At 38.4% G+C, this 27,680-nt stretch overlaps 7 protein-coding genes across 8 annotated transcripts; 4 read left to right on the forward strand and 3 right to left on the reverse strand.

Moving 5' to 3' along the window:
• Positions 1-124: 124 nt before the first annotated feature.
• LOC9329480 (mediator of RNA polymerase II transcription subunit 25) lies at positions 125-5,618 on the forward strand. Its single transcript, XM_021012759.1, has 15 exons — positions 125-433; positions 936-966; positions 1,134-1,197; positions 1,318-1,448; positions 1,654-1,857; positions 1,952-2,017; positions 2,166-2,382; positions 2,499-2,566; positions 2,867-3,664; positions 3,739-3,792; positions 3,945-3,973; positions 4,106-4,174; positions 4,270-4,354; positions 4,686-4,772; positions 4,881-5,618. The coding sequence occupies exons 1-15, from the start codon at positions 330-332 to the stop codon at positions 5,370-5,372; spliced, it is 2,499 nt and encodes an 832-aa protein (XP_020868418.1). The 5' UTR covers positions 125-329; the 3' UTR covers positions 5,373-5,618.
• A 1,811-nt stretch (positions 5,619-7,429) lies between these two features.
• On the forward strand, positions 7,430-9,977 carry LOC9326747 (lysine histidine transporter-like 6). Its single transcript, XM_002890639.2, has 7 exons — positions 7,430-7,533; positions 7,614-7,759; positions 8,050-8,433; positions 8,735-9,234; positions 9,345-9,436; positions 9,556-9,624; positions 9,728-9,977. The coding sequence occupies exons 1-7, from the start codon at positions 7,501-7,503 to the stop codon at positions 9,824-9,826; spliced, it is 1,323 nt and encodes a 440-aa protein (XP_002890685.1). The 5' UTR covers positions 7,430-7,500; the 3' UTR covers positions 9,827-9,977.
• A 14-nt stretch (positions 9,978-9,991) lies between these two features.
• Positions 9,992-12,492, reverse strand: LOC9326748 (GDT1-like protein 4). Its single transcript, XM_002893373.2, has 13 exons — positions 12,252-12,492; positions 12,084-12,152; positions 11,726-11,785; positions 11,585-11,632; positions 11,397-11,488; positions 11,273-11,309; positions 11,141-11,188; positions 10,993-11,061; positions 10,879-10,923; positions 10,738-10,799; positions 10,567-10,639; positions 10,396-10,478; positions 9,992-10,292 (listed from the first exon to the last, which is right to left on the reverse strand). The coding sequence occupies exons 1-12, from the start codon at positions 12,267-12,269 to the stop codon at positions 10,407-10,409; spliced, it is 693 nt and encodes a 230-aa protein (XP_002893419.1). The 5' UTR covers positions 12,270-12,492; the 3' UTR covers positions 9,992-10,292; positions 10,396-10,406.
• Positions 12,493-13,166: 674 nt separating this feature from the next.
• Positions 13,167-15,399, forward strand: LOC9329481 (protein ASPARTIC PROTEASE IN GUARD CELL 1). The gene has a single exon (XM_002890640.2). The coding sequence runs from the start codon at positions 13,695-13,697 to the stop codon at positions 15,153-15,155; it is 1,461 nt and encodes a 486-aa protein (XP_002890686.1). The 5' UTR covers positions 13,167-13,694; the 3' UTR covers positions 15,156-15,399.
• A 950-nt stretch (positions 15,400-16,349) lies between these two features.
• On the forward strand, positions 16,350-19,188 carry LOC9326749 (CTL-like protein DDB_G0274487). Of its 2 annotated transcripts, none has more exons than XM_002890641.2 (7): positions 16,350-16,724; positions 17,166-17,623; positions 17,711-17,894; positions 18,006-18,233; positions 18,319-18,435; positions 18,530-18,763; positions 18,854-19,188. In XM_002890641.2, the coding sequence occupies exons 1-7, from the start codon at positions 16,659-16,661 to the stop codon at positions 19,031-19,033; spliced, it is 1,467 nt and encodes a 488-aa protein (XP_002890687.1). In that variant the 5' UTR covers positions 16,350-16,658; the 3' UTR covers positions 19,034-19,188. The 2 variants fall into 2 exon arrangements, with proteins under 2 accessions (XP_002890687.1, XP_020868831.1); XM_021013172.1 differs by lacking the exon at positions 16,350-16,724 and having other exon boundaries at positions 17,194-17,245; positions 17,326-17,623.
• Positions 19,189-19,561: 373 nt separating this feature from the next.
• On the reverse strand, positions 19,562-23,478 carry LOC9326750 (serine/threonine-protein phosphatase 2A 65 kDa regulatory subunit A alpha isoform). Its single transcript, XM_021013171.1, has 13 exons — positions 23,362-23,478; positions 22,567-22,997; positions 22,225-22,471; positions 21,904-22,016; positions 21,692-21,771; positions 21,327-21,468; positions 21,145-21,225; positions 20,857-20,961; positions 20,586-20,768; positions 20,404-20,496; positions 20,099-20,238; positions 19,935-20,001; positions 19,562-19,844 (listed from the first exon to the last, which is right to left on the reverse strand). Exons 2-13 carry the CDS (start codon positions 22,957-22,959, stop codon positions 19,722-19,724), a joined length of 1,767 nt encoding a protein of 588 aa, XP_020868830.1. The 5' UTR covers positions 22,960-22,997; positions 23,362-23,478; the 3' UTR covers positions 19,562-19,721.
• Positions 23,479-23,587: 109 nt separating this feature from the next.
• On the reverse strand, positions 23,588-26,474 carry LOC9329482 (aluminum-activated malate transporter 4). The gene is made up of 6 exons (XM_002893375.2): positions 26,000-26,474; positions 25,652-25,789; positions 25,273-25,542; positions 25,035-25,171; positions 24,795-24,941; positions 23,588-24,467 (listed from the first exon to the last, which is right to left on the reverse strand). The coding sequence occupies exons 1-6, from the start codon at positions 26,337-26,339 to the stop codon at positions 23,796-23,798; spliced, it is 1,704 nt and encodes a 567-aa protein (XP_002893421.1). The 5' UTR covers positions 26,340-26,474; the 3' UTR covers positions 23,588-23,795.
• Between the last annotated feature and the right edge of the window lie 1,206 nt (positions 26,475-27,680).

Consider the following 27,680-nt stretch of genomic DNA (forward strand, 5'->3'; position numbering starts at 1 on the left):
TATAGTTATGTACTACTTCATAAAAGATAAACAATGTAATCAGAGTAAATCCATTGCCCAAATTGTTTTTATTTTACACAAATAAAAAAGTTCACACAAAATTAAAAGAAAGAAAAAACAAGGAAGCCAAAATTGCAACGACCAAGTCTTTCTATATCCCATTTTCTATTCGGAGCCTCGAAACCAAATTTTGTCAAATCTAATTTTTATTCTCCAGCCGGAGAAGAAGGAATTTTAGCAAAATTAAACATTTCGCAAGGTTTGATCTAATCAATTCCAAGGCGAGAGATTGTATTTGCTTTTGATTCACGTCACAACGCTCAGAGACTATGTCGTCGGAGGTGAAGCAGCTGATCGTCGTTGCTGAAGGCACCGCCGCTTTGGGTCCTTATTGGCAAACCATCGTCTCCGACTATCTCGAGAAAATCATCAGGTTTTTTTTTTTTTTTTAATGAACCTTCTATCTCCTAATCCTCGTTATTTGATTTTCCCTTTTTCCAATTTGAAGTTAGGGTTTCGTTCGAATCAGGCCTTAATTTCAATTGATTAGATCAAACCTTGAGTTATTATTACTGTGTTTATGTATTGATGTTCTGTGTTTCAATCACTTAACCTGACTTATGGTTCCTACATTCGTGTTGATTCTGTTTTAGGATATACTTTTTGATACAAAGCATCCATAAAGCAATGAATTTGTAAATTCTCACTTCTCTCACGTAGAATGTGTATTAAGATGTGATTACAGAGTATTTAGTATAGTGTTCTATAATCGCCTGTATAATTTTTAAGTAATCGTTGGTGGCTATTCTTAATATCCACTAAACAAACTCTGCCAGCAAGATTTTCATATTATTGTATTTCAAAAGCTGGAGATTTTCATATTATTGTCTGTTAAAATTACATCATTTGTTAATGCATTCTTTGCATTTGTCCAGGTCTTTCTGTGGCAGTGAGTTAAATGGAGAGGTACTCATCCTCGTTTTTTAGCAAACTACGTTTTCATTCTTGAGCAAACTCGTATACAACTGTTATCTGTCATATCATTGCGACACAAATATCAAGAGAGCAAATAGATACTTTGATATGTCTGATTCGATGTTTGATGAGTCTTTTTATATTCACTAAACTTGCAGAGGAACCCTGTTTCTACTGTTGAGCTATCACTGGTGATCTTCAATTCTCATGGTTCATACTGTGGTATGTATTGTGCTCCATTTCCATGATGTCTAATTACAAACATTGTTTGGGTCCTTTTTCATGGCTCTGGTTATTCCGTTTTATCTTGATTATGTTGTTCTTATGTTTCTTTCTTCTTAGCTTGCTTGGTACAACGGAGTGGCTGGACAAGAGATGTTGATATTTTCTTGCATTGGCTTTCGTCCATACAATTTGGTGGTGGTGGTTTCAATGAGGTTGCCACAGCTGAAGGGCTCGCCGAAGCATTGATGGTGGGAAACTTGATCTTTTATCATCTGTGACACAACTAGAGTACATATGTTTGGGCTACTGTCTTTCAAGCGAATTTTGACTAATTTACTTTCTCGATGAAATTATTATTTTTCTTTCCATGGCTTCAGTTTATATTGTGTTGCTTCTGTCAGCGATATTTCCAATCCTTAACCCTCACAGTTTTCTTCTGACTTCATGAAACAGATGTTTTCTCCTCCTTCAGGCCAAGCTCAACCAAGTAACGATCTGAAAAGACACTGTATCCTAATCACAGCCAGCAACCCTCACACATTGCCAACACCTGTATTTCGTCCACGATTGCAAAGTGTGGAACGGAATGAAAATGGTGATGCGCAAGCTGAAAGTCGATTATCAGATGCTGAGACAGTGGCTTCATATTTTGCTAAGGTACTTTTTTTGAACTGATTTCTCCATGTATTACGACTAGCTATCATTACTCCTTTTAATTGGGAAATCACTAACCTGCCATATTGTTGTGCAGTGTTCTGTTTCTTTGTCTGTTGTGTGTCCAAAGCAGCTTCCAAAGATTAGAGCACTATACAATGCGGTGAGACTGCATTTCTATTTGCAATTCACTAGATGTACAGCTATCATAAGTCTTTTTTTTTTTTTGTCAGACAGCTCTTTCAAAGGCTGTCTTTATTCTCAATGCTATAGACCGGTGTAAGCTTTGTTTTATACTGTTTTAAATGCAGGGAAAGCTCAATCCACAAAGTGCTGACTTGTCGATTGACACGGCTAAGAACACATTCTATCTTGTCCTAATCTCAGAGAATTTTGTGGAGGCACGTGCTGCCTTAAGTCATTCTGCTACAAATTTGCCACAGACCCAGAGCCCTGTGAAAGTGGATCGGGCCACTGTTGCTCCATCTCTTCCAGTCACTGGGCAACCTCCAGCTCCTGTGACATCAGGTTCTTCTACCGACAACACCCATTTTTCTTGGTTAAACCATCTTGATTTCTCTTTGTGGTTCTTTGAATTTTATCCTGCTTCTCTATGTGAAGACCTTTTTTTGTATGATTTCCAGCCAATGGACCTATTCAGAATCGGCAACCAGTTTCCGTTGGACCAGTGCCAACTGCTACTGTGAAAGTTGTAAGTCTATTTGATCTTCTTAGTCAGTTGGAGGAGTCAGCTTTATTGGCAACCAACTCCTGTTTGTTTTATAAGAGTTATATACTAGATATTAACCGAAAATGAATTGTAAATTATTCTCTGCTGCTTGATAAGACATTACAAATATTTTTATGTTAATTAAATTGATTTAATGTTAAGTTCATATGAATATCCCATTTTAAGATGTGATATAATATTGTATACTCAATCAACTTATTAGATAACATATCATCACATTAGTAGAAGCTTGTTAATCGGATTTTTGGAATGAAATTGCAGGAGCCTAGCACCGTAACTTCTATGGCACCAGTTCCTAATTTTCCCCATATCCCGTCTGTAGCTCGGCCTGCTACACAACCAATTCCTTCAATTCAAACATCTTCAGCATCACCAGTTTCTCAAGATATGGTCACCAACGCTGAGAATGCACCAGATATTAAGCCTGTGGTGGTGGGTGGAATGACGCCACCATTGCGTACTGGTCCTCCTGGTGGAGCCAATGTAAATCTGCTTAATAATCTTTCTCAAGTTCGACAAGTCATGAGCTCTGCAGCTCTGGCAGGTGCAGCCTCATCGGCTGGGCAAAGTGCGGTTGCAATGCATATGTCAAATATGATATCAACAGGAATGGCTACATCTTTGCCTCCTTCACAAACTGTGTTTTCAACTGGACAGCAGGGAATTACTTCAATGGCTGGTTCAGGTGCACTAATGGGATCTGCACAAACGGGACAAAGCCCGGGTCCTAATAATGCCTTTAGTCCTCAAACAACGCCAAATGTTGCTTCAAACCTTGGTGTTTCACAACCAATGCAAGGGATGAACCAAGGAAGTCATTCTGGAGCAATGATGCAAGGTGGAATTTCCATGAACCAAAACATTGTGAGTGGTCTCGGTCAAGGAAATGTCTCCTCTGGAACAGGTGGAATGATGCCTACTCCAGGAGTTGGCCAACAAGCGCAATCAGGAATACAACAACTTGGTGGAAGTAACAGCTCAGCTCCTAATATGCAGTTGTCACAGCCCTCATCGGGGGCTCTACAGACTTCACAATCCAAATATGTAAAAGTCTGGGAGGTAATGTCAGTTTACCTTGTCTAAAATATCGGTGGGCTTATGCTAACGTAACTTACATTTTCAAATTCATGTAGGGAAATTTATCTGGGCAAAGGCAAGGGCAGCCTGTTCTTATCACCAGACTTGAGGTGTGTTTAGGGCACTTACTATGCACTTTTCTTTCCCCCTTTGTATATTTACTGGGATCACATGCTTGGTTAATGCTTAAGCACATCTTCCTCTGTAGAACTTTGTTGAGTTGCTCCTAGTAAATAGTAACGTCTTTGTTTATATTTGACAGGGTTACCGAAGTGCTTCTGCCTCTGATTCGTAAGTTTATAACTAATTGAAATATGAAAACTGCTTTCTTATTAACCCTCGCCAGGAGAGCAGTCTACTCCTTAAGAAATGATTGTAGCTGCTAAACTAATTTTTGCTTTCTCTTTTTGTGCATCTCCCCAGGTTGGCAGCAAATTGGCCACCAACTATGCAGATTGTTCGTCTCATTTCCCAGGATCATATGAATAACAAGTAATTTCTTCTTGCTATAGCCTTCCTTATTCCAATTGGCTCTTGGGTGGATGTTGATTTCATGCCACTAAATATTTCACCTGACTTTGCATCAGGCAATATGTTGGCAAAGCTGACTTCCTTGTGTTTCGGGCCATGAGTCAACATGGGTTCTTAGGACAACTTCAGGATAAAAAGCTTGTAAGTATTGTTGATATTTTTATGCCACTTGTCTCGTTTTCCTAATAATTTCACTCGTTTGTTCAAATTTAATAACCAAATGATACTGGTTTATTTGATATCAGGGCGAATTAGATGTTAAGAATGAAATCCTTGAAAAAATATATGGACTTACATCTGTAAACTTGTTCTTGGTGAATCTATCAATCTCTTGCTATGTTCACCATACACTTTACGACGCCTAAACTTGTAGCCTTGTTTTGCTTAGCCAAATCGTGTGCCACACTATTTTTCATCTTCACGCTTTGTGGAGTTGTATATGATAATAACTTTGTCATCCTCCAAAGTGCAGTGTGCAGTCATCCAGTTGCCATCGCAGACGCTTCTTCTCTCTGTCTCTGACAAGGCTTGCCGCTTGATTGGAATGCTTTTCCCAGGGGTAAGGAAGTACCAAGTTTGTACCTACTAAGATGTCTATAGATGTTTTGCTTAGCATTAGTGACTGACTCTTGAGTTTTGTTTTGTTTTCTATGATGGTTTCTCCCAGGATATGGTTGTGTTTAAACCACAAATTCCAAATCCGCAACAGCAGCAGCAACAACAGCTCCAACAGCAGCACCAGCAACAACAGCAGATCCAGCAGCAGCAGCAACAACAACAACACCTCCAACAGCAACAGATGCCACAACTCCAGCAGCAACAACAACAGCAACACCAGCAGCAACAGATGCCACAACTCCAGCAGCAGCAGCAGCATCAGTTGTCACAGCTCCAACATCATCAGCAGCAGCAACAACAACAACAGCAGCAGCAGCAGCAGCATCAATTGACACAGCTTCAACACCATCATCAGCAGCAGCAGACGTCGCCGCTGAATCAGATGCAGCAGCAGACCTCTCCACTGAATCAGATGCAGCAGCAACAGCAGCCTCAACAGATGGTAATGGGTGGTCAAGCTTTTGCTCAAGCCGCGGGAAGATCACAACAAGGTGGTGGAGGAGGACAGCCTAACATGCCGGGAGCTGGCTTCATGGGATAAATAAAAATATCATCTTCAGTGCTAATTAATTAGTTAGATTCATCATAACTTAAATTTTTTTCTTTCTTCTTTGGTCATCTCGATCGTCGCCATGGTTTTAGACTCTGTTTAGTTGTCCTTCCTCTCTCTGTTCTTTTGAGCCTGAAAATGGCATGTCCTATTATGGGTCTGACCATTTAGCTACGGCACCAAACTATTTTGTTATGTTCTTTAGATAAAGAGAAAAAAGTGGATGATTTCTATTTTGTTGTTGTTTCTACAGGCTGATAAGAACTTTTTATCTAGCTTTTTATTTGATTGACAAGGAAATAAAGGATCAAAACCATTTCATAGTTGGGTCGTGATTGGACTTTGTGTTTATTTGCAGGTAAGAAAGATACATACATATATATATATATCAGCCAATAATTCTATAAACTTTCTTACTTCTGTTGAACAGGTTTATGGTTGATGATAGTCGATAATTTAGTTTAACAAACTTATCTAAATATACCATTTTTAAACTGCATATTGCATTAGAAAACTAACCCAAAATTACATCATTGACAAACTAGGAATTTTAAAATCTTTTAAATTTTATATTATCATATAAATCAAATTTCATTTTGGAAACCAAGAAACAGAAACCCCTAGCTCTACCATAAATGTTACACAAAAATGCTTCTCATGTTGTAGCTCTTTTCTTAATTTTCTCTTTTGGAACAGATCATCTTTTGTTTTAGTTCCGATAAAGTCATACTAAGTATTATTTGGAACAATTACTGTTTATCATAACATTCTTGAATTTTAGAAATAAATTATACATAGCTTTGACCACCAAAACTATTTAATAAGTTGTTGTCTAGAAACAAAAGAAGAAAACTCAATTATTAATATTTTTGATAAGACATAGTAACTATGACGCGCACTAATTCGAAATCGACTGTGCTTTTTGGAAATCAAAGACAAGAAACATGACTTCTCTTCGATCTCCACTCTAGCTAGAGCTCACTCATTGAGTCATTTGTTTGAATCGAGGTGAGTAACTTTGAGGAGGAGGGTCCCATTCACGTGGCACATAAATATGGTAAAACTTTGCACCAATTTCAAGCGGTGATACGATTCATCGCACCCGTAGCTTTTCTTCATCGAATCATCATGAGAACAAAATAACCAAAGGCCCTTTTCTTAAAAGATGAGAGACTGATATCGAAAGAAAATGCCAGCACTGAACTTTTTCTCTCAATTTTTTTAATCCTCATAAGCTTAGACTTGAGAGTAATGCACCGTTAAGTGGGATCTGTTAAAGCAAAGATGCAAATTGGATTATATATAAAAACTGAAAAGCTGATTTTCAAATTTAATTTCCCACTTTTTTTATTTTTTATTTTATTTAGGGAATTGAGATTGTCTAAATAGGGACACTTTAACTCTTTGTGGGTGGGTGGGTTGGTGTGGGCTAGATCACTCTCTTATATGCAAAATGGTAGGTAAATCACATATTTCAACGATTAATGTCACAAATTATATTAGTCTTGAAGAGTCCGATTACTTGGAGTGTCTAAAATAGTGAGATTAGGACGGATTGGTTTATTATTTTTTTGCGTGTACCCTTGTTGTGTTTATAATGCTATAACCATCATAGTTTAGAGATGCAAACGTAAACGGCTTGAAACAATCGTGGGTTATATGACAGAGACTATAGAAAAAAAGAAAATATGGAAGAACAATATATATGGACTATGGTCTATGGATATGAACTATTTAGTGATCTCACTTCTCACGTTGGATATTGCTTCAAATTGTGTGAGTATATTGGTAACAATTTTATGCTTATACAGTTATACATTTCTTGGATTGGACAGTTTTACACGTATCGTAATTTTGATAAACTTCTCCAATTTCTAAATGATCACAGTGCGGAAAATTAAAGTTACTTTACATGAGTATCCGACATATAATAAGCCGGGAAAAAAGAAAAGCCCAACAAGTGACCTTAATTTAATTTAGGTAAAGGGTTTTAAAGAAAATTACATAAACTTTATTATTATAGAAAAAGAAAAACTCAAAACACCGCTTAAAAGCTCCAAGTTGTCCACATTTTTAAGGAATTGAGATTGTCTCACTACACTTGCAAAAAAGACACACAATGGTCTCTACTTCTCCGGTTTCTCCGTCTAAGGTACTTCTCCATATTATTATCCACTTTCTCACTTCTTTCTTTCTTTTTCTTTTTTCTTATTAGTTAATTTGTGTTTGCAGGAAACTGACCGGAAGACCGGTGAGAAATGGACGGCGGGAGATCCATCACGGCCAGCCAAGTGGTGGTACTCCACCTTCCACACCGTCACCGCCATGATCGGTGCCGGAGTCCTCAGCCTCCCTTATGCCATGGCTTACCTTGGCTGGTACGGATACTCTTTCTTCAATCATAATTACAAATTTATGCCCTATGTGTGTAAAATTAAAACATGCAAGTAAATGGAAATTCACGTTTGGATCTTTCTTATAAATACTTTTTTAAATCTGGAAAAAGATTTCGTTACTCTAAAGTCTAAACTATTGATTTAAAACTAGTTGCAATTTAGATTCAAAGAACATGTCAAAAGAAAAAGGAAAAAATAAAAACGACATGCAATTTTTGTTTGGTTTGGTTTGTAAAATAAAAAAATGATGATGTGATATGTGGTGAAAACAGGGGACCAGGGACCTTTGTGTTGGTAATGACATGGGGACTGACCCTAAACACTATGTGGCAAATGGTGCAGCTCCATGAGTGCGTACCGGGAACTCGGTTTGACCGGTATATCGATCTAGGCCGGTATGCTTTTGGCCCAAAACTTGGCCCATGGATTGTCCTCCCTCAGCAGCTCATCGTCCAGGTTGGCTGCAACATCGTTTACATGGTGACAGGAGGCAAGTGCTTGAAGCAGTTCGTGGAGATCACTTGCTCCACCTGTAGGCCGGTCCGACAGTCGTACTGGATCCTCGCCTTCGGTGGAGTCCACTTTATCCTCTCCCAGCTCCCTAACTTCAACTCCGTCGCCGGAGTCTCCTTGGCCGCAGCCATCATGTCCCTCTGGTCTCTCTCTCCACCTTATGACCACAATATTATTTTACCATGTTGGTGCAAAGTAGAATTTGTTAGTAGATGGTAATTTCAGTTTTTGGAAAATATGACATAAAATTACATGACCTATAGTAACAAAATCTGGTATAACACACACAGAAATGCTAGAACTATGTATACCATTTTATATAAGCCATAATCATGCCTAGAATGATTCAGTCAAGAACTTATTAATGCGAATATTTTGAAAAAACAATAATTAACTAGGTCAAGACTGATGAGACTTGTGAAATTTGTTATGTACGTACTGTAGCTACTCGACGATAGCTTGGGGAGGAAGTATCGCACATGGAAGAATGCCTGATGTGAGCTACGATTACAAGGCCACGAATGCGAGTGACTTCACGTTCCGAGTCTTCAATGCGTTAGGTCAGATCTCATTCGCTTTCGCCGGCCACGCTGTGGCTCTAGAGATTCAAGCCACAATGCCTTCCACTCCTGAGAGACCATCCAAGGTGCCCATGTGGCAAGGCGTGATCGGAGCTTACGTGGTCAACGCCGTTTGCTATTTTCCTGTGGCTCTGATTTGCTATTGGGCCTTTGGTCAAGACGTGGACGACAATGTGCTGATGAATCTACAGAGACCAGCTTGGCTCATTGCTTCTGCTAATCTCATGGTTGTTGTCCATGTCATCGGTAGCTACCAAGTGTTTGCTATGCCTGTCTTTGATCTTTTGGAGAGGATGATGGTTTACAAATTCGGTTTTAAGCATGGCGTTGCTCTGAGGTTTTTCACTCGAACTATTTATGTCGGTAAGACTTTACTTTTGTTTCTCATGAATCATGATATATAGTAAGTATGTGTGTCTTATTAAGAGAAAGCTAATTATATAAATTGGGTCTTTGTGATTGGAATGTTTCAGCATTTACATTATTTATTGGAGTGAGTTTCCCCTTCTTTGGAGACCTTCTAGGGTTCTTTGGAGGATTTGGTTTTGCACCTACTTCTTTCTTCGTAAGTCCATTTTTGCTTCTCTATTTATAGTATAGACTAAATTAAAATCCAAATTTATGAATAAAAGTAATTTGATAATCTTGTTATGGATATATGATTGATCATTATGCTTCATGCAGCTCCCAAGTATAATGTGGCTTATCATCAAGAAACCAAGGAGATTTAGCGTCACCTGGTTTGTCAATTGGGTAAACATCTAAATCAACATTTATTTCGATACTTGTGTATATTCTTGTGAAAAATGAAGAAGACGTTATCTGTATATCTTTGGTTTTGTTTTTTATTTGGCAGATCTCCATTTTCGTAGGAGTGTTCATAATGCTGGCGTCAACAATTGGAGGGTTGAGGAACATCATCGCAGATTCTTCTACTTATAGTTTCTACGCTTAATATGTAATAGATCTAGCTTGTACACTAAAGTATGAATCATTGGATCATCTAATTAAAAAGTGTAGGAATAAATCATCTAAATGGTTGGTCAGATCGAGTTAGAGAGTGATGTAAAATGCTACTTATTCAATAAGACCATATTACTACTAAAGAATTGATCTTCGATGCCATCATCCACACTTATCCCATAAAACAAAACCATGTTTTTTGTATCCCGTTGAATCAAATTCTTCCACACAACTTCAAAATCTAAATGACTCCAAAAGAAAAGAAAAGAAAAGAAAAAAGTGAAAACCAAAACTTTATTGAAGTCAGATGGCTGCTTCAGCCCATTTCAATGTTTTCACTGTCGACAAGCTCTCGGATTTGTTTTGTAATCACTTGTGTAAACGTCTAATATCAAGATTAAATATCTAACACAGTATGGATAGTAACGTTCTTCGTCTTCATCAGTCTCCCTACAAACCTGCATTTTTTTCACAAAAAAAAAACTATAGAGTAAGACAGAAGACTAGGGTTGAAATGAAATTGATGAACATAAGAAATACATTAAGATTTAGAATCATTACCATAAGAAGCATTAGGCCTCAACAGAAGTAAGATACGATTGTATGCCAAAAATGATGAAAAGCATTCCACCAGAAAGAGCAACCTGCAACAACATTACACGAAATTAATGCAGAAAGGGATAATGAGTCTTTTGATCTCAAATGCAGAAAGGGATAATGAGAGGTATTTACTATTTTTTCGGAAATCTGAGACGCTAAGCTCTTTCCTCCAATTACAGCAGCAGTGGTGCACAAAAACTGTGCCCTGTATAGGCATAAGATTAGCCAGAAACATCGATTCAAACATATTAGTTTTGTGATGCAGACACAAAACGATTGTGGCAGTTTTACAGTGAAACTTACACAACTCCACCAAGAACCACACCAAGCGGATTTTCATCTGCGGCCAAACCAATTGTAGCAAGCTAGACAAAAAGAGTTATGGTGAGTATGTGAATGTGAAGCATTTAGATTGAATCAATCGAGTAAGTAAGTGAAAGTTACCTGACTCTTGTCACCCCATTCTCCAAAGAAATTAATCGAAAATGCCTGCAAGAAATTAAATTCAGAAAAGTCTCGTGCTTTGGTGGGTAAATTCTGAGAGGATCTTTTATTTACCTTGAGAAAAATTGGAGAGAAGAATTGCGTGAGAAACGCCCTTTTCTGCTTTTTGTTTTCATCTTCAATCTACAAGGACAACAAATGATTTGAAAACTTAGCACAGGCAATTCCCACTTGCTCTGATCTTGTCGTTTTAGTTCAATACCTTACTACTGTCTTTTGGAGATTTACCATTAGCCTTCAAATCAGCATCCTATGATAAAAAAACACAAGAACATAAAGCCACAAAAGCATTTCTCTAAACATGAGGGCGAACGTGTAAAAAGAAGAAACAAACCAGTTCTGCTTCGACTTCAGCCAATTCTTCCGATCCCCTGCCAACAAAGTAGAATCAGATAACCTGAATTTCTTGGATTTAAATCGTCCTTATGAAAAAACAAAATTTGATGAAGAATTATTACCCTCCTCCTTCTTTGAAACCGTCCCACAAAGACCATAGCCCAAAACCAAAGAACAACAATGTTGTTATGTGATGAGTCCATTTGCGAGAGATCTGAAAGTGAGGGTTTGAATCAGCATTTAGTAAGAGATTGTCATAAAAGGAACTAGTCCAGGTAATATGGAAAAGGCTTATGTCGAACTACCATACCAGATTTGGAGCAGCCCATCCAAGAGTAGCAGAGAGGATAGTCATGACCTATAATTTTAGTATAGACATGAACTTCCAAATCTGAGAGAGAGGTCACGTATAACAAATACTCAAAAGTCAAAAGGACTCGGATAAACTTACAATCAGGGCAGATAGACAACCAGCCAACACAAGTCTCCTAGGATAACGCATAGCCAAAATCTGATATAACAAAAAAAAGAGATTAAGCTTGCAAATCAAGATAACAACAGAAGTCTCTAACACACCTTCAAGGAGACTGTAGTAGATTATAAACTACCAAAACACTATGAAATTTTAGAATTAGATAAAAGAAACCATGAGCTTGCTAGAAGAACAAAGGATCTAAAGATGCCATCTAGATTCCCAATTAGGAAAAGACAATCAAATGAACAGGAATTTAGACTTCGATTCATGTTAGAGCCATTGACTTCGTCGACCTTAAAACCCCTAAGAGACTAAAGCGAAGAGGAACACTTACAGCTGCAGCGAAAAACGTCTTGTCACCAATCTCCGATACAAACGTCAAAGCAAGTGACTTCGTAAAACCCTATAAAACCCATCAATCATAAACCCAGATTAGCTCCACTCACGATCCGTGAAAGAAAATCGAGGTTCCTTCTCTGAAAACATATATCTTTTACTCTACCTGCAAAACCGAGCTCATGGCTGCCGAATTATAAGATCGACAGCGAATCAGCTACGAAGGAGAAGGAAAAAAAACGAAACTTTCGATCTTTCTCCGGCTGTTACAAAGACGACGGAGTGATATATCGCCGGAGTTAGCAAACAGTCGTCGATAGAAAGAGAAGAGACGAACACTCGCTGAAGAGCTAAAGATGAATCATTTTTTTTGGGGATTGGAGGTGAATTTGATTCTGATTCTTTAACCCTTGAGATCTTGCCACGTAGATAAATAACAACCAACGATTTTTGATGTGTGGGTCCCAGAAAACCCAACTTGAGTTAATTTTGAGTTTGCGTCACTTGCTCGAGCAAAACGATTAGAGACTTTAATTTCTTTGATACCTTGTCGCGATCACGATTGAGACGTCACATTGAGAATATTATAACACGTAAGTTTTTGAAAGATTCTCAAATCTGATTGGAGATTAGAATGTTTCGCTAATCTCAACTCAATTTAATTTTGTTTTATCCTACTACCTATTTTATACAGAAATAGAAATTGACCGATTTCTCATTGGTGATCAATTGATTCGCAACCGTACGTAATTTTATTTGATTTGATCCAACTCCACTTATTTTAATCCGATTTTATCTAATTCTAAAATTAATGAAATAACTAAAATCAGGTGCCGATATTGTAAAATAACGTTGCTAAATCCAAAGGTCAAATTGAACTAGAATTTATAGTTTAGAATTAGGCAGCAAGGTTAATGAGTTAATGTAGTAGACTTGGAGTGTAAAAGGGCCCAAACATTCAAGTACAAAGCCTAAATAAGAGTAACCCACAGGCCCATGAGGAAACAAGACTTCACATTTTTTAATTTTTAGGTTAGCATATTTCCTCCACATTGTTAATATGATATGCATATGTATGTTTTTTTTGTTGTTGTCAGAATGCATATGTATGTAATTGGTTTAGAGTTATATCTTTTTCACTTTCTTAGATTCATTGTTTAATATCATACGCTTTATAGACATAGGTCTGGATTAAATGAAATAAGTGAGCTGTTAAATGGAAAGTCATTAACAAAGCTAAGCGCATTGGCAAATTTGTCAAAGTGCAAAGATGAGAAACACTCAAAAGTGGCGGACTTTAATCTAAAACAAGAATCTCCACACTAAGCGCATTGAGATCATAAAACAAGTTTATTTAAATCCTCACACTTAAAGACGATGAAGAAACCTCCTCTTCCTCTTTAACCATTTATCTAATCTTTGGATTAGTTCTTCAAGAGATATATAAATCTCCTCGAAAACTGCAAAACCCCAAAACACAGCTTGTCTTTGTTTTAATTAAAAGAAGCTTTTGTCTCATTTTCCCTTCCCCACCAAACACACTTTTGTCTTCTCTTTAATAACTTCTTTCACTTCATCTTCTCCACTGTTAACGGTCGGAAACTAAAAAATGTCTCCTCCTCACTGCTCCTTCCTCTTCTTCTTCGTCTTCTTCCTCACTTCACACTCTTTTGTTTTCTCCAGAATCTTACCAAAGACCTCTGTAACCACTACCTCAATTCTCAATGTCGCCGACTCCATTCACAGAACTAAGTATACGTCGTCGTTTCGATTAAACCAGCAAGAAGAACAGACTCACTCTCGTTCTTCCTCTTTCAGCTTGCAGCTTCATTCACGAGTTTCCGTCCGTGGAACTGAACACTCAGACTACAAGTCTCTAACACTAGCCAGACTCAACCGTGACACAGCCCGAGTCAAGTCTCTCATAACTCGTTTAGATCTAGCCATCAACAACATATCCAAAGCGGATCTCAAGCCAGTTACCACAATGTACACTACTACTGAGGAGGAAGATATCGAAGCTCCTTTAATCTCCGGCACGACTCAAGGAAGCGGCGAGTACTTCACACGCGTCGGTATCGGAAACCCGGCGCGTGAAGTCTACATGGTTCTCGATACTGGAAGTGACGTTAACTGGCTACAATGCACTCCTTGCGCTGATTGTTACCACCAAACCGAACCAATCTTCGAGCCATCGTCGTCCTCTTCTTACGAGCCTCTCTCTTGTGACACTCCACAGTGTAATGCCCTTGAAGTCTCAGAATGTAGAAACGCCACGTGTCTTTATGAGGTTTCCTACGGTGACGGTTCTTACACCGTCGGAGATTTCGCCACCGAGACTCTTACAATCGGCTCAACTTTAGTCCAAAACGTCGCCGTTGGATGTGGACACAGCAACGAAGGGTTGTTCGTCGGCGCCGCCGGTTTGCTCGGACTCGGCGGTGGTTTGCTGGCTCTTCCGTCGCAGCTTAACACGACGTCGTTTTCGTACTGCCTTGTTGACCGTGACTCAGACTCGGCTTCAACCGTTGAGTTCGGGACTTCTCTTCCTCCTGACGCCGTCGTGGCTCCGTTGCTACGTAATCACCAGCTCGACACGTTTTACTACCTAGGCCTCACCGGAATAAGCGTTGGCGGCGAGTTGCTTCAGATTCCTCAGTCTTCTTTCGAGATGGACGAGTCAGGAAGTGGTGGGATCATCATCGACTCAGGAACCGCCGTGACTCGTCTCCAGACCGGAATCTATAACTCTCTTAGAGACTCGTTCTTGAAAGGGACGTCGGACTTGGAAAAAGCTGCCGGAGTGGCCATGTTCGATACGTGTTACAATCTTTCTGCTAAGACGACGATAGAAGTCCCGACGGTGGCTTTTCACTTCCCCGGCGGGAAGATGTTAGCTTTGCCGGCGAAGAATTACATGATTCCGGTAGACTCGGTGGGGACTTTTTGTTTGGCGTTTGCACCGACGGCGAGTTCGCTAGCGATCATTGGAAACGTGCAGCAACAAGGGACACGTGTCACGTTCGATTTGGCAAATTCTCTCATTGGATTCTCGTCTAATAAATGCTAAGCTGTTTTTTTTTTTTATAATATATTTGAGTGACAATGAAAAGGAAAAGTCGTCACTTAAAGCTAAATGTTAAATTAGAGTACTGTTTGGTTTTGTTTGTTTCTTGTTCTTGTTGTTTGCAACTTTGCATAGAGTGAAAAAAGAGTAAAAAAAGATGGAATTTGTTTTTGTTAATTTTATGATCAAAGAGTAATACTACACAATGAACCCTTGAGGGGCCTTGTTACAGGTCAATTTTCTGTGACGTTGAGAGTTAAAGCCCAAATACAATGTGTGATCGAAGAAGTTAAGCCCAAAAATATGCTAAATGTGAAACAAAATAACATCTTTGAAAAACAAGAAACGAATGGTTGTAAAATAATCTCTTATGATCAAGAAATTGTAATCCCTAGACCCTAGTACTAACTATATGAAACAAAGAAAAACTGATATGTTAATGGAAGATGAATTACACTTAACTTAAATGTTTGGTTACCTTATGCTCTGTTTTTCTTTTGTGATTAATAATGTTTGGCGATTTTATTCGATACACAAATAAACTCTAGTCATATTCTATTGAATATATTTTTTAACAAGAGTAACATGGCACAAAGAGATTTTGCCCAAAAGAGAAAAGAGAAAAACATGGCACAAAGAGAGTTGGCGAAGTCATGGTGCCACTACTTGCCATCACAAGAAATGAAGTGGCAGCTATGGGTTCAATCATTTTGTCCTTAAAAAAACAAAGCTTTATTATTTTCTTTCTCCTTTTTCTATGTCAACCTTTTACTTTCTCCTTTGTTCATCCAAAAACATGCTACAAATAAAACCTATGCCATAAGAGCAAAAAAACCTGGAAAATTTCAATGATTTTGAACAAACATGAGGAATATTTTCCAGCATTAAAAGAGTTGTATATTCTTTTGACCGGTCCTTTTAAATATCTAACTATTTCTTACATACGTGAGGTCTACAATGCATAAAGTACATCAAACATTTACCATAGGTAAAAGTTATAATTTTGAATCTTGGATATTATCCGACAAAAAAATTACCATGCGTCTCTACAATGCAGGTATCACATATTTAAATTTTGATTTCTATAACTGAACAAAAATCATGTATGAGTAGTAGTTGCATTATGGTTCCTTTTTAAATAATAATCAGAAATAAAGCAATGATCCAAAAAAAAAAAAAAAAAACGTGAATAGTTACGGAGGGAGAAAGTGTGGTCTGAAAACGACCACTGCAAAAACTATCTTCGCTTGTTATCCAATAAAAAGAAAGAAGACGAAGAAGAAGAAGAACCGCTCTGACAAAACTTCTTTGCCTCACTCTCTCCTCTGATCATTTTTCATATCTTGACTCTCATAAACCCTTTCTTTGATTCACGTTTTCCTTTTCTTTTATCTCTCATTGACTATTCGCCCTCGTATCTCTCTCTCTCAACTCTTGTGATATTTATTCAAAGATGCTTCCATGAAATTTGGTTCTGCTCAGTGAATCTTCTCTTCTTACTCCATCATGAGTGACTCCACTAACAGCGTCTCTCCTTCCTCTGATTACGCCTCCATCTCCTCCGGCGACCAGGTTTTTCTCAGTTTCGATCTGGGTTTTTGAATTTTCCGACGAATCTCTTTCTCTTGTAAATTTATGTACAAGCGAAGTTGTTTTGAGAATCCCTTTCTGGGTTTTGTTTTTTAGAACATTTCGTTTCATAAAGTCATTTCCTTTACGAGTGGGATCTTGATGAACTCACATCTGGATTTGTTTCTTACATGTTAAGAGTGGGATTGGTTACTTTGGCTTTGTAACTTAAATCACGGGTCAGTCGCAAAGTTTTTTCTTTTTAGTAGGAAACTTGTGTCTTGTGTGAGTTTGATCACTTTATGTATTTGCATTGTACTGATACGAAGTTTCAGGGTCGTTGCTTATGTTAAAGAATAGTTTTTGTTGGTCTCAGACTCGTCCACGATGTTAATTTTGAGTGAACCAGTCATAGGCAACCAACGTTTTCATTTTGATTTGCAGAGTCTTCAGCGGAGTCGAAGGAGTGGAGATGGAAACCGAGCCATTGTCCGTGAGTCTCGCCACTGGCATGATGTATTCTGGTCAGCTATCTTTGTGATCCACATGATTTGTTTGGGATTTGTGCTCGCCGTGCTTGGACTCAATAGGTTTAGAATATCAGATAGGTTAAACATCGATAGGTACACTCAAGGGTTCTTGGAGAATCATAAAGGTCTGACTGAGGATTACTGGCCTCTCTATGCTGTTGCTGGTGGGATTGGAGTCTTTATCAGTTGGGTTTGGTCATTGCTGCTTGGCTCTTACGCCAATGAGATGATGAAAGTTTCGGTTCACATCTTGACAACCTATCTAGCTGTAGTTAGTGTACTGTGTTTCTGGTGCAGACAGTTCTTTTGGGGCGGTGCATTCGCTGTTGGAGCTCTGTTACAGTTCTTGTATGTTATTTCAGTTATAGACAGGTGCGTGCAAGGTTGAATATGATTGAACCGCTATGGTCAAATGGCGACAACTTTTTAATTCTGATGATTCGAGTTGTTCATGTGTAGACTTCCCTTCACGATGCTTGTTCTGCGGAAAGCGCTGAAATTAGTTTGGGGACTTCCTAAGGTGATAATGGTGGCACATGCTTTCACAGTAGTAATGCTTTTGTGGATGTCTCTATGGTCTTTTGGAGCAGCTGGTGTTGTGGCATCGAGCATGGGTGATGAGGGACGATGGTGGCTTCTTGTGGTGAGCTGGCAAGTTTTGCATTTTTCCTTACGGTTTCTGTTTTCTTCTAGGGTCTGAAAGTAAACATGTTTAGATTTCATTCAATCATTGGAGCAGATAATATATTTGCAGGTTCTTTCGGTTAGCTTATTCTGGACAGGCGCTGTGCTATGTAACACTGTCCATGTTATAGTTTCTGGGATGGTGTTTCATGTTCTCTTTCACTGTGGTCAAGAAGAGTCATCATCGGTACCTCCTAGCTCTTTGATAGACTCACTTAGGTATGCAGTGACAACATCATTTGGGAGCATATGTTACGGGTCACTCTTCACTGCTGCCATTAGAACACTTCGCTGGGAGGTAGTCTCCAGCTTCCTTTGCTGTCCGTAAAACATTATCGTTGCTCGACTTCTTGATAAAATTGGTCTGCAACATTCTTTTGCAGATAAGGGGATTCCGGTCCAAGATTTGTGGAAACGAATGTCTACTTTGCTGTGTTGATTTCCTGTTTCATCTAGTTGAAACTCTAGTCCGGTTTTTTAACAAGTATGCATACGTCCAGGTACATAAATATGGACAGTTTTTTTAACGAGATCATCATCTCCCTCCTATGAGCAATGAGACTCAAAATGAAATAACTTTTGGTTAATTATCAGATTGCGGTGTATGGAAAAGGATTTAACAAATCAGCAAGAGACGCGTGGGAATTGTTTCAGTCGACAGGTGTAGAGGCACTTGTTGCATATGACTGCTCTGGTGCTGTACTTCTGATGGGAACCATCTTTGGAGGACTCATCACAGGCTCTTGCATTGGTATATGGGCTTGGATCAAGTACAGTGACCGAGTTATAATGGTTGCATCTACGGCTATGTTGATGGGAATGGTTCTTGTGAGTTTTCTTTTGTGCACTCTTTAGTCACACACAAAATTACATGACCAAACTGTTCACTTTGTTTCATTGGTCCAATGTGGTTTTCAGGTGGGTTTAGGAATGGTGGTAGTGGAGAGCGCGGTGACGTCAATATACATATGTTTTGCTGAAGATCCTTTGTTGATTCAAAGATGGGATGCTGATTTCTACACTGAGATGTCTGAGGTGCTTCATCGCCGTCTCCAACATCGTAGCTCTCGAGCCCGTGAAGTTTCGACTACCGCTTGATTAGCCCATGCCTCTTGGAAAATAGGAGATATAACTGTAGAATATTATGCTATTAGAGGGTGCTAAAAGCGGCCTAACCCGTCTGGCTAGAACTATTTTGTCAAATGATTTATGCTTTCCATTTGCTAAAATCTAATATATTGATTTTGTGTTTAGTAGAAAAACAAAATCAATGGAAAAGAACAAAGTTAGTTAAGAAAGGATGGATCAAGTTTAAACCAAACAAAGCCACACGCATTTCACTCTTATCTTTCCAAAGTAGAAAAGGAATCAGTCTAATATAACCACTACAACATCATCAACGTTCGAGACCCATAAATCTGAGACATAGTTATGGCTATAAAAAATCTATCATACATAGTTGTTGCACAAAAATACAAATTTCTAATAAACTTATTTAAGAATAGGCAAGGCAATACATATGAACATTTGTCCAAATTTAAATATTTAACTATTCGTCAGATCACAAAGAGAATAATAGTGTTAGCATTAGTAAACTAAGAAGAATGTATAAAGCTTGGAACAATAGAAAATGTAAGAAAGGGAATACAATTTTACTAACAAATATAGTTGCAGTTCATAGCCAGCAACCAAAATGGCGTTTTACACAAAACAAACCAAATAAACTGCAGAAAGAACACGAATAAGAAACTTAACTTAACGATCATACATATGAAAAAAAATCAATTCAGGATTGTGCTGCTGTGGTACCATCGATGGAATTAAGCGCTTGGTTTGCAAAATAGCGAACATCAACATCAGGGTCTTCGCTAAGGTCTACCAAACACTGACGGATTGTTTTGTCCACCACCTACAAATTTTTGACACGGCAAAAAACATTAATGTTCAACAATCTCCATTACTTTTTGATATAATTGAGTTAGATTTGTTTTGATCTTACTGATTGGTCGACTATGGGGATGAGGGATTGCAGAAGTTTTGCAACATTGAACTTGATGTTTGGAACTCTGCAGAGATTAGATATGTGCAGTAACACATTAAAAGCTAAGAAAGTGTTCTTAAAGTAGTTTGGCTAATTCATACCCTCTAATCTATCTATCGTACCTGTCTTTTGATGCTTCAACGACCACAGGAAGAAACTTAGAGCATGTGATTTCTGATCCCATTACAGGAGCCATGAGAGATATTGCACGTAGAACCATCATCCTATGTAGGTAGTGCGGATTGTTGACCATGTCCAATACCTGTTTAGATTATAAAGGGCCAATCTGGAAATCTCAGTATATGCTAGCGATTTCAAAGAAATTGAACCAAAGATGGAGATTAGATGTTATAGGCGTGTTACTGGACATAGATCAACAATAAGATAATCAGACAGAAGGTTTTCGTATAAAATGCTCAACGAATACCTGGGGAACTAAGTGCTGCATTGCCCATTCAGGACCAAACTCCTCTGCGAGGCGCTTTAGGTTGTTTGCTGCAGCTTCACGGATAGAGTAGACCTGAAGGAAGAGAACAATGTCAATATCCACAAGTGGATGAGAAATTTATGCGAACATCAATGATTCAAAATCAAGGATTCAAAGTAAACCTTGTCTTGCAGCCATTGCATGCAAAGGGCTCCAAGCTTGTCATCGAAAAATCCTATACCTAACTGGCTGGCCAACAGAGGAACATACTCTATTATCGCAAGTCGGACTCTCCAGTGCCGATCCTCAGCAAGCTCCACAATGGCCGGTAACAAGGATTGAGATAGTAGATCAATTCCAATAACCTGCCGTAAAAGATAATTCAGTCACCAACTAAATACGGAAGCAATAAAAGTAGCTAAATCTAAAGAACACAAGAGAGACGCAACAAACCTGGTTGACTTGATCTAACTTGCTTATGATGTTGAGGCGCACATCAGGAAATTCATCTTTCAGAAGGGAAAGAAAAATTGGTAACAGATGCTCAATGGTTGAGTCCTGTATTGAAATTTTTTAGTATGTTAATACTTTTTTGATAAGGTATGCAACATCTGTTGAAGCTGGTATAGCCACGCCATAACACATGGTGTGGCTGATTTTGTTGATGAAAACCATAAAAGCAAATTAAAGCTCAGAAAATAATCACAAGATACGAAATTGTTGGCTATCTTCAGTTCGTACCTTCCCAAGGATAGGAGCCATCCCCATTATTACTGAAGCTAGAGCAGAGCGGACATGTTGAGAAGAATCAGATGATAATTCCTGCCAGATATGAGTTCGAATTAGAATATTACGAGACAGGGGACATCAAACAGCTCGTTTATATGAAATTTAAGGAGTTTTAATCAGCAGAGATAATGTACCTTCACGCAAGGAAGGATGTGCTGAATCGCAAGCTCTGGATTCAAAAGCCGACAGAACTTGGTCACTTTTCCCGCTGCTGCTATTCGCACTTCAGCCTCATTGTCCCTTAGCAATCTCACATATGCTGGAACCAAATCCGTCCTAGAGATATTACAACATAAATTTTGTGTCAAAATAAAAGGATACAAGTACAAACATAGAACTACCATACAAGGTTCTTACAACGAATCAGAATAACGAAAACTTCCAATAGACGCTATTAGATGTATATTTGTTTGATGGTCATAAAACTGTTTTACGAGAAAGAAAGCCTACATTAGCAAGGATGAAAAAAAAAAATTCCACAATGTCACAAAACACATACCTCGTGCAATCAGGACCCACTGCCTCACAAAGTTCATATAGCTGATTAGCAACCATGTAGCGCACCCTCCAAGATTTATCCTGCTCTCAGAAAACAATAAAAACCCCATAGAAAAATATCAGAACAGCAAGCTTTTACCAATGAAAACTAAACATGCACTAGCAGACCATTTACTGAAAAATCCATGAATGAAAAAACAAAGCTCAATTCACCTGAGAGAAATTAACAATAACAGGTAAAATGCGTGCAACACAATCCTGAGGTTCCAGCAACTTTCCAAGAGCTGCACACCCTTCAACAGCCAATAGTCTCACAGAATCTTGGTCTGAAATGAAGGTTAAAGTTTGAACAATATAAGCACAGATAAAACAAACGTTTCTGAAAAGGTACGTATCCAGTATAACTGGTTTTTTCATCAAACCGTGTTTCATAATTTAAATATGATCTCTTTACCATGCTCTGGGGTCTATGCAAACTATTTCTAAGTGATGAGCACATATAGTAAGACATAACATATTTCAAGAATTAAGTACCATCTTTAGTAAGATCATCAAACATAGTCATGATCTCGGCAATCAAAAACGTAGACTCCACAGTTGTAGCAAATTTCCCCAGGTTAGATGCAGCCGCTCTTCGCACCATAGGCATATCATCTTGGCACAACTGGCTATAAGTAGCCCGTAACTCTGTCTTCAACACATCAGTGCAACCTTGGTATGCAACATGAAATATACCACATGCAGAAACTCTTGCTGCAAACCATTCACCAGCTGCTAGTCTCTACAAGACAAACAACAGAACAAAAAAAATAAGCTCTGATCGAGCGAACTAATAAAAAGGCATAATTTACTGCTACATAAATCTCCTTATCTAACCTTCACAAGAGGGACAAATGATTCAACAAGATCATTCTCTTTCATTTGAGATCCGATCTTACAAAGCGATTCCACAGCTTTTTCTCTCACACAAGTCTCTTCAACAGTACAGAGAGATTCCAAAGGAGGAAGAAGAACATGCGCATACTCAATTCCTCCGACAAACGGAATAAAAACTCCCAATTCCTCAGCCATTGCGAGAAGCACCTCATCGTCATCATCACTATTCTCACTCAAAAAAGGGATTAATTCCTTCCTTGTACGCTCCTCACCAAGGGCACGAGCTATAGTAGATAAGCGACGGATCGAGTTCAAACGAAGCTGAATATCATCATTTTTAAGCTCATCTATGAGCACAGCAATGGGATACAACGGTTCATCTACCATAGCCATCTTAAAATCCACCTTATGTGAAAGTTCGAATCAAGTCACTGCAATACATCACCAAAATAATTCCTATGAGCTCTTGCTATAAGAGACCAAACAATAGATTTCGGATCTCGATTAAAATATTTAGAAATAAATACGATTAATCATTTCCAGATCCTGGGAAAAAAAAACTATGGCCACTCGATTGTTAGCTTCGGCTTTATCGATTTTTCTCTACTTGCACAAAAAAGATTAAGAAAATATCGCAGATTTTGAAATGAATCTGGTGTGAATAAAACAGAAGAAGCGAGAAACGGCCTCAGATTCACTGGTTCGAAGTTAGATTAAAGGGAATGTGAATCGGAAAATGAAGATTAAGAGATGAGATCTTATGATGCGTAAGAAGAAACTGGAAAATCATCTTACCGATCCAGGCGTCGTAGAAGAGCTGCTTCTTCAGATTCCGATGGGCGAGAAAAGGTGAGAAAGAGGAATTGCGAGCGAGAAAAATAATATTCTCCGTTTGATTTTTACGATGGATTTTAGAAGACATAAAATGACAAAAAAATTGCTGATTGGGCCCTATTGGGCTTTCTTGTGCTTGCTATTAATCTTTCTTTTTTTGACAAAAAAACAATTCGTTTTAATAAAATAATCAAACAGTTGATTCAATTGATACAAATCATACAATGAAAGAAAAAAAAAAATCTGAGAACAAAACTTTCCAGTTGAGTTTATGACATGCCAAAAAAAAAAAAAAGGAATTAGGAACTTATTTCAAGACAAACAGAGAAAATATATATTTAATTGTCTATACAAAATCAACTATATCACCACAAGATTAACTGCAAATGCTTCTGTTAATCCCTGGAGCTGAAGCAGCTACTGAATCTGGTCCACAATCCAGCTTTTTCTATGTCCTTCTGTGTCTCGCTAACTTGTTCTTTGAAATCGGCTTTAGTGCTTAGCTCCTCAAACGCGTTAACAATATTCTGGAGCCTTGCAACAAACTCGATCAAAAGAGACGCAAATGTGGCTAGCGACAAAGAACTCGCGCTTTCATATACTTTGGATTCTATCTCGTTGATCATAGAACCACCTATGAATGAGACGCTTGGCCAGTTTTCGCGGTTCCTAAGCATCATACTCTCTGTTGAAATCCATAGCTGAGAATCATTACCAGCGTGTGGATTCTGATGATGATGGTTGTTGTTATTGTCCCAAATCTGGCTGAGGGATTGGATCACTTTGGACTCGTCGTCTTTGGCTTCGTGATAGTTTTGTTGCGCTTCTTCAGCTTCGGCTTTCTCTTTCATAGCAGCCCAACTTTCTGAGTTGACAAGAAGGAAGGAGTTACTGTCTATTTTCATCTGCAGTTCCTCTGCTGCTCGCTGAACTTCATTGAGAACGTTTCCTGGACTTAGCTTCTCCATTTTATCCACTTTTTCTCCAAACAATCTCAAGACTTTGGCTCCTTCGTTCCCAACTCTCTGAAGTTCTTGACGAAAAGCCTGCCTTTTTTCTGGAGCTGCCTGCAAATCCCACACCAATTGATATCACAAGTCTTATAGGGTAGACGATAAGCACTGAATGCAAAGCCTACTGACAACCATTCACTAGTAACAACAGTATACTAGGAGATCCCAATTTGCATATTTTCTTGGTTTCAAGCACTTTTTCAACAATTGAATGACAAATATCCGACTTCTTTCTCAGAGTAACAGAGTCTAGTTAATCAAGAAGAGTAACCTAGTAGCATTTGAAGCAGGTTGGTATCGTCTCTAATAATCATCATAGCATCTCATTTGTTATGAACTTATGATAGATAGAGTTGTATTACAAGAAATATGGTTAGTTACCTGAATTTCCGAAAGAATGCAGCCATGCATTGCCATGACCATGAAAGCGCAATGCCTTACCGCACCACTAAGTTTGACATAGTTTGCCCACGGATGGTGGAAAGTCTTGTATGGTCCATGTGGAGGCTCCCATACTGCAAAATCAAGCTGCGAAAAAAGAGGTACTTGTTTATTATCATCCAAGTTCTTTTTAAGTTATCTAGTGCTGCTCAACAAAAAAAAGTCATACAGAAAACACACCAGAGAATCTTCTTGGCTCGTAGATTGGACTACAGACCTGTATCCACTGTATAATGGATCATCCGAAGCTTGGTAAGTGAGAATCTTCGAAGGAATCCTTTCGTATTCAACACATTGCAAGTACCCATTAACACATCCTGAAAGTTTTAGGAAAGCACAAACAAAACCAGGAGAAGAAAAAATCAGCCAAAACCCAAAACGAAACAAGAGAAAAAAGCCATATTACGTATATATCTACCTTCAAGGGAATTGGCCACACTCTTGAAATTCTTAACCACTAGTTTATGGAGGTCTTCTCCAGCCCAAATGGGAAGTATAAATATGTTCACACCCAAACATATACCAGCACCAACCAGAATAAGCAAAAACCTGTAATAAGCAGTGCTAAAAAAATCTCTAGAGTTGTTTCCAGACACAAGAACAATGCAGTATGTCAACAAAAACACCCTGAATGCATATTCATACGACTTCATCGCCGGGTATAGTTTCAAATAACTTGCAGAAAAACCTGATAGACGAAACCAACAAATTCAAAAGTATCAAGAGAGAAAACAGTTAGTATTTTTTTTTCTAAAAAAAGGTTCATTTCTAATATAGATTGAGAGAATTGGTGGAACCTGCAATGAAAATACTGATAATGATAATGAGTTCTTCGAATTCTCCAGCTGAAACAGAGAGTCTAGCTATGCCAAGAGCAAGTCCTCCAGCAGAGAGTGTTCCAACAGCTCTATTGAATCCTTTGACCAATGTTGCTCCTTCAAAAAACAGAGTTAGAGCCAAATTAGAAAAACTCAGATCAGAGATCTCTAAATACAAGTGGAGTTAGATCAAACAAGACAGATCAGATGAGATTTGAATAGAGAAGAAGAAGAAAGTTTTGATTTTTAATCAAATCCGGAAGATTTGATCGAAGAACAACATCTCTCGAATCGATCTGAATCTACACAATTCGTGAGTCACAGTACCTATACTATATTCGAAGACGACGACAACAGTAAGGATCGCCCAAACGGCGTACTTGCTAGCGTCACGGAGTGGTTCTTTGAGGTAGATGACGAAAGAACAGAGTGCGAGAGCCATGCCCATCTTGACGGAGAAGTAAACTTTCCGACGATCGGAACGACCCATCTCGTATAATTTAGCGGCGATGTCGTATAAAGCTTTCCAGGAAGCGGTGATCCCGTCGGAGCAAAATCGGAAACAACGGAACTTGGAACGACGGTCATCGATGATGCTTGAATCATTGAATCCGAAATCTGAGCAACCTTTTCGAGAGAGAAGAGCTTCTCTGGTTTGGTCAGCCATTTTTTCCTTGATTTCTTCTTCCAAAGATCACAATTCCGAATTCACGATTTCATAAACTGAGAGTGAAGGATGAGATGGTTCGATCAGATGGATCCCACATAAAAGTTAAGTTTAGAAGAAGAAAGAAAGCTTAATTATAGTAGGGTCCCTGTCATGAAAAGGGATGAATCATGTTTAAAAAGATTCCGAAGCTACAGACAAATTATCAATAAAAATATTTAAATAGTGATTTTCATTTGTAGAGCAAAAACAAACATTATTGATTTAGCTATATAAAAGATGTTTCTTGTTCTATATGTGAATTGTTTCTTACGATATAGTCAAAAAAAATTCTATTTTTTTGGTAATTATTATGTTTTTGAAATTATTATTTTTTAAATATAATTTGGTAACGTTTTACACAAAAATAAAAAGAGATAATATAGTGGTCTTCGTATACAAAATAGACATGACATAATTTTATATTTTAACAAAAGAAAAACATATAATTGCAAAAGAACAATTGAGTCTTCATATTTTATATGATGTGAAATGATAATATGTTGAATGATAAGTTTCAACGGATGATTTCCGAATTTTGGTGCTGTATTTCAACAGTACCAAAAGGTAATATTATCCCTATAAGGGGACTCCGCCAAGGTGACCCGCTGTCCCCGTTCCTCTTCATTATTTGTACTGAAGCTTTGATAGCTCAGCTCCGTGGAGCGGAAGAAGAAGGGCGACTAACGGGGCTAAAAATTGCGCAAGGTAGCCCACCTGTTTCACACTTACTCTTTGCAGATTATAGTCTTTTCTTCTGTAAAGCAGAAATCCAGCAGTTTGCTGAGCTCTTGAAGATTATTAATATATATGGGCTAGCTTCGGGACAACAACTCAATCGTGACAAATCCGCAATCCTCTTTGGAAATAGAGTGGCACCTGAGATAAAAGCTTCGCTAAAAAACGCCATAGGAATTTCGAAAGAAGGAGGTATGGGGATGTATCTAGGACTACCAGAAATGATTTGTGGCTCCAAACAACAAGTCTTTGCATTCGTGCAGGATCGGCTAAATGCAAGAATCAATTCTTGGACGGCAAAATTTCTTTCTAGAGGAGGGAAGGAAGTTTTAATCAAATCGGTGGCACAAGCTTTACCAACATACGTCATGTCATGTTTCATTCTGCCTCAAAATGTCACAAATAAGCTACATTGGTTGGCCTGGGAAAAGATCAGTTTCCCACTATCAGATGGAGGTTTGGGTTTCCGAGATTTAAAGGAGTTCAACTTAGCCCTTCTAGCTAAACAAGTATGGCGTCTACTCAGATATCCAGATTCTCTTCTTTGCCGCGTTTTGAAAGGTC

Source organism: Arabidopsis lyrata, assembly GCF_000004255.2.
Source record: "Arabidopsis lyrata subsp. lyrata unplaced genomic scaffold ARALYscaffold_1, whole genome shotgun sequence".
Taxonomy (NCBI): domain Eukaryota; kingdom Viridiplantae; phylum Streptophyta; class Magnoliopsida; order Brassicales; family Brassicaceae; genus Arabidopsis; species Arabidopsis lyrata.

Bases quoted from the DNA above. Each gene is read 5' to 3' on its own strand.
- LOC9326750 (XM_021013171.1), bottom strand. From the start codon at position 22,959: ATGGCTATGGTAGATGAACCGTTGTATCCCATTGCTGTGCTCATAGAT. The intron at 22,017-22,224 runs GTACTTAATTCT...CCTTCATTTCAG, and splicing joins TGATGATCTTACTAAAGATG to ACCAAGATTCTGTGAGACTA. The intron at 21,226-21,326 runs GTACATTATCTC...CATATCTGGCAG, and splicing joins ACATCCTTCCTTGCGTGAAG to GAATTATCATCTGATTCTTC.
- LOC9326748 (XM_002893373.2), bottom strand. The intron at 11,489-11,584 runs GTATGGTAGTTC...CCTCACTTTCAG, and splicing joins GATGGGCTGCTCCAAATCTG to ATCTCTCGCAAATGGACTCA. The intron at 11,189-11,272 runs GTTTGTTTCTTC...TTTTTATCATAG, and splicing joins CTGAAGTCGAAGCAGAACTG to GATGCTGATTTGAAGGCTAA.
- LOC9326749 (XM_002890641.2), top strand. From the start codon at position 16,659: ATGAGTGACTCCACTAACAGCGTCTCTCCTTCCTCTGATTACGCCTCC. The intron at 17,624-17,710 runs GTGCGTGCAAGG...GTTCATGTGTAG, and splicing joins GTTATTTCAGTTATAGACAG to ACTTCCCTTCACGATGCTTG. The intron at 18,436-18,529 runs GTACATAAATAT...GTTAATTATCAG, and splicing joins ACAAGTATGCATACGTCCAG to ATTGCGGTGTATGGAAAAGG.
- LOC9329480 (XM_021012759.1), top strand. From the start codon at position 330: ATGTCGTCGGAGGTGAAGCAGCTGATCGTCGTTGCTGAAGGCACCGCC. The intron at 3,793-3,944 runs GTGTGTTTAGGG...TATATTTGACAG, and splicing joins TTCTTATCACCAGACTTGAG to GGTTACCGAAGTGCTTCTGC. The intron at 4,773-4,880 runs GTAAGGAAGTAC...GGTTTCTCCCAG, and splicing joins TTGGAATGCTTTTCCCAGGG to GATATGGTTGTGTTTAAACC.
- LOC9326747 (XM_002890639.2), top strand. From the start codon at position 7,501: ATGGTCTCTACTTCTCCGGTTTCTCCGTCTAAG. The intron at 7,760-8,049 runs GTACGGATACTC...TGGTGAAAACAG, and splicing joins GCCATGGCTTACCTTGGCTG to GGGACCAGGGACCTTTGTGT. The intron at 9,437-9,555 runs GTAAGTCCATTT...TGCTTCATGCAG, and splicing joins TTGCACCTACTTCTTTCTTC to CTCCCAAGTATAATGTGGCT.
- LOC9329481 (XM_002890640.2), top strand. From the start codon at position 13,695: ATGTCTCCTCCTCACTGCTCCTTCCTCTTCTTCTTCGTCTTCTTCCTC.
- LOC9329482 (XM_002893375.2), bottom strand. From the start codon at position 26,339: ATGGCTGACCAAACCAGAGAAGCTCTTCTCTCTCGAAAAGGTTGCTCA. The intron at 25,543-25,651 runs GTTCCACCAATT...TTCGTCTATCAG, and splicing joins TATCAGTATTTTCATTGCAG to GTTTTTCTGCAAGTTATTTG. The intron at 24,942-25,034 runs GTGTGTTTTCTG...CTTTTTTCGCAG, and splicing joins CGAGCCAAGAAGATTCTCTG to CTTGATTTTGCAGTATGGGA.